General features: G+C 39.0%; 1 protein-coding gene across 1 annotated transcript; it reads right to left on the reverse strand.

The window, feature by feature from the left end:
- Positions 1–310: 310 nt before the first annotated feature.
- LOC108966569 (probable cytochrome P450 6t3) lies at positions 311–3,530 on the reverse strand. The gene is made up of 3 exons (XM_018929557.1): positions 3,340–3,530; positions 1,033–2,355; positions 311–812 (listed from the first exon to the last, which is right to left on the reverse strand). The coding sequence occupies exons 2-3, from the start codon at positions 2,338–2,340 to the stop codon at positions 534–536; spliced, it is 1,587 nt and encodes a 528-aa protein (XP_018785102.1). The 5' UTR covers positions 2,341–2,355; positions 3,340–3,530; the 3' UTR covers positions 311–533.
- Between the last annotated feature and the right edge of the window lie 693 nt (positions 3,531–4,223).

Consider the following 4,223-nt stretch of genomic DNA (forward strand, 5'->3'; position numbering starts at 1 on the left):
AGGAACAAAACATCACACGTTTCGTGCGGCAGTGGAAATGCTCGAACAAGTTATCTAAAATGGGACTCAACGGATGAACCATCCGAGACGTAGCCGCGGCTAACATTTGAAAGAGATATTCTTCAAAAATGAAATGCTAAAAAATGTATTGATAATAAACATTCCCAACTTGAAATTTTAAGCTTCTGTGTTTTCTCTTTAATTGGATCATTCTTTATATATTTAATAAACCCTCACAGCCGATTCACGATCTGGAGTTGATTAAAAAAAATTTTGATTATGGATTTTAATTATTTCTTTAGCTCCACATCCCGATTCGTTGAGTTCGGATAACTTGTTCTTCGCTAAGAAGCCATGATAGTAGAATATTAGCGTCAAGTTGCCTGTAGTTTTAACTAGTGGCAAGAATTCTTAAATTGACATATTTCAATAACATTTTATCTTTTTATTAAAATAGTGGTAAATGGGTGGCAATCTCACCTCTAAGCCTTTATAAATTTTCCTAGTCTTTAAATATTAGAAAATAGAGCATTTTACTCATCTTGAACAAACATCAAGTATAGTCCACCTTTTGCTTCTAGCATAAATCTCTTCGGATCAAACCGAATTTCTTTCGTTGTTTTCGCACACACTTCCACACGATGCCGCTTTAAGATATAGAGTAAACCGAGCTTGACTTGCAGCATACCAAGCCGACTGCCAATACAACCATGTGGTCCGGCGCCGAATGGTAAATAAGTCATTGGTTTGATGTTGTGCAGTTTCTCTTGGGAAAATCTTTGTGGGTCGTAAAGTTGTGGATTGGGCCAGAACTAGAAAAAATATAAGAAGAATTATTGCGACTAAACTCCAACGTGCAAATTATGTTTCTGGAGCAATAAATACTTTAAGTTATGAGAATATTCGGTTTCAAATTCTAATATACGTACGGAAACGTGTACACATTCATATATATTATATATTATAGAAAAAGTTTTTTACCGTATTTTGAGTTTTGCAGAACTTTTATAGTTGAATTTATACAAATCTTACCTTTGGATCACTATGTAAGCCCAAAATGGAAATATAGGCCGGCACATCTCTGGGTATGCGCAAATACTTCTTTCCTTTGTCAAACCACAACGTCTGCTGCTCGCCATTCGGCAAACACTCACGATTAATAAAGGGTGCTGTCGGATAGAGACGTAATCCTTCGGCGACCACCATATGCATGTACGGCATATGCAATAACTGTTTGTAACTTACACCTCCATTAGATGGAACTCGAAAACTTGTAGCTATTTCGGCTTTTAATTTACGCTGAATTGCCGGTTGCTTTGCCAATTCGTATAAGATGAGCGCGATCAATGAAGAGGACGTCTCAAAGCCCGCCAATAGAAAAATACCCACTTGTGCGGCGATAAAGTCCGGATGACACAGCCAAGCACCGTAAGGTTCTGAATCGCTSAGATGCTGTTGCATGTTCAACAACAAATCGATAAGGTCGCCGCCATCCGGCTTATGCTTGTTCACTTTCAAGCGTTCCTCCACTAAACGGCGTAAATAGTCGGCGTATTTGCGTGTGAAAACTTTCGATTTAAGCGTATGCACCCATTTCGGTAGAAAGAATATTGCAAAGAAATCGATAATCTTACGCAAACTGGGTTGGAAGAGATCTTCGCACTGTGTGCGCATCTCGCAGCCATCATTGCGTAGACCTGCCGCATCGATGYTATACAATAGCGCAGCTGTGAGGTCTGTTGTGTAGAGTGCACACATTTCTTTCACCTCAATGACGGCAGCGACCCCGACACTGTGTTCGGACGCTTCTTGTTTTTTTATCTTACGTGTGATATATACATCTAATAGTTCGGCGTAGGTAATCAGTTTTGGATACATTACACTTTTGATATGTCCACTAGTGAAAAGTTTCGAAATCTCGCGTCGACTCTTGCGCCATATCGCATATTTGGCCAAAGGTAGCGTTAAAGCGCCCATGGGATCACTATGTAGATCGGCAGCCTCATAGCGATTGCGAAAACTAATAAACTGTTTTGTGAGTAACTGTTCGATCAATTGCGGTTCGCGTATAAGCAGTGCGGGCGTGTGTAGTATAAAGAAACCGAAAAATGGTGCCGATTGGAAGTTTGGCTCTTCGTAGAGCCCGCGAAAGTAGTCACCGAAAGAAGTACGTAACAATAGTAGTGATTTTAAATTTCCCAAAAGCGGTGTGGGCTCGAGATATGGTATTTTACGACGATGCCAATAACTGTAACGGCGTTGAAACCAAAGTTGTATTAAGGTCATAGTAACAAACATGAGCGCTATTGTGATCAGCAGTTCGTAGCCGTAGACCGACATGACATTTGTTGAGCTCTGAAAAATCAATTAAAGCAGAACGTGAAATATTCAATGCGGTGTTGCTAAATGCTCTGTTAGCGATGTTCAAATAACTACGATAAGTCTTGATTTTTGTTCTGTATTGTCCTGTTGACTCCCAAGACTATCCTAACACTTAAAGTTTAAACGTCTTATATATTAAATATTAAGAAACCTCATTTCAAGTCCCACTTAACGTCCATAGAATACACTTATGAATCATGAAACTTAATGGGATTGTACGGCCCACAGCTTCTCTGGCAGCATCAAAAAGGGTTCTCTATCTCTTCTTACGTGAAGGATATCAATGCAATCTTTATTGAAGTAAATAAACATAATCAAAGAAGAGTATTTCCTTTTATATCAGATTTTTGCAAATATAAATTCGATATTTGTTTAAATTTATTGTCGTCTCACAAACAATACAACTCAATTCCTCGCGGTCGGATCAAATTGTTCACTCATATCCTTCCGTTTCTTTTCGATGTCATAAAACGATGCGCTTCGAGTGTCAAAACTAAAGTCTTTGTTGGATGCTGCACCAAAAACTCATGTGGTTCGAAAATTTCCTACTTTTATTACTTTATTATGGTAAGAAAGAGCTGTGGCCGCTCTACTAAACAAATGGGATTGCGTCTACCGTCTCTCGATCGGCAATGCACCGCGCCGATGGAGGATGACGGTTACTCGTTGGAACTACTTCACAAATATCGTTTGCCACAGGGTATGCCAGCTTACATACCAGTTTATGGCCTGCATATAAGTCCGAAGGTAAATAATTTTTAATAAGATACACTTACTTTTGCTAACACTCCTCACAGTACTACACTGAGCCGACYAAATTCGATCCAGCGCGTTTTGCACCACACTACAAGAAGTAGTTGACGTCTTACACTTATGTACATATATGCCATTTGAACTGGGTACGCACGCTTGTATTGAGGAACGCTTCGCTATGCTACAAACCAAAATCGGACTCACCTATTTACTACTTAACCACAAAGTGACGACTTGTAAGCGCACCAAGATTCCCATGCAGTTGGATCGCAGAAGCGAACTCGTAATGATCCAGGCCGAAGGCGGTATTTATCTGAATGTTGTGCGCAGTCCGCTATGTGAGCGTATAGAGTGTCCCGTTAGTTGCAGAGATCTGCGAAGATCAGCGCTGACCGTGCGAAACGCACGAATGAGTGAAAGTTGTTTGGTGTCGTACGATTTTAAGGGCACGCATCACCGCACAAGCTCAAATATCGATTAGTAAACTACACACATTTTGCTTTTAAGAAAATGTTTTTATTTTGCAATTTTAGACTTGGGTCAACAGCACTTTTGCGTGTTTTGGGTAATTTATAAGATTCTCTAATTTTCATTTTCATTTTTATTGTGACGCGTGACCTTTAGTTTTAGTTCTATCATACTAAATAAGCATGTTCACTGTAAAATTTAAATTTGTAATTCACATTGACACTCCGCATGACACACGCGATCACGAAGGGGTCTTATGCTAGCAGCAATGAAAATAAAAACTTCAAAATTTATCGTGTGACGTTTACTTCAAAAAAGAGTTAGGAAACGTAGATTGGTACGAGGATAGTTTGAGAGTTCTGTCGAAAGAAATCACTTTCGAGCTATTCCCAACTTCAATCTCCCATATCGATAGAGAAAATACTATGAATATACGTATGATTAGTTATGCCAAGTTTTGAGTTTTATTTAATCCTATTTTTTTCACATGAGACAAAACTATCCTTACTTAGCAGAGAAAGTGGGCTGAATTTTCAAAGCTAGTAGAACCTTGAACTTTAGTCCGACTTTTTTTTTTAAAGTAGCGGTATCAAGCTTTCGTTCAAGTGATTCATGTTAAG

Source organism: Bactrocera latifrons, unplaced genomic scaffold (genome assembly GCF_001853355.1).
Source record: "Bactrocera latifrons isolate USDA-ARS-PBARC rearing strain unplaced genomic scaffold, ASM185335v1 scaffold_164, whole genome shotgun sequence".
NCBI classification, from domain to species: domain Eukaryota; kingdom Metazoa; phylum Arthropoda; class Insecta; order Diptera; family Tephritidae; genus Bactrocera; species Bactrocera latifrons.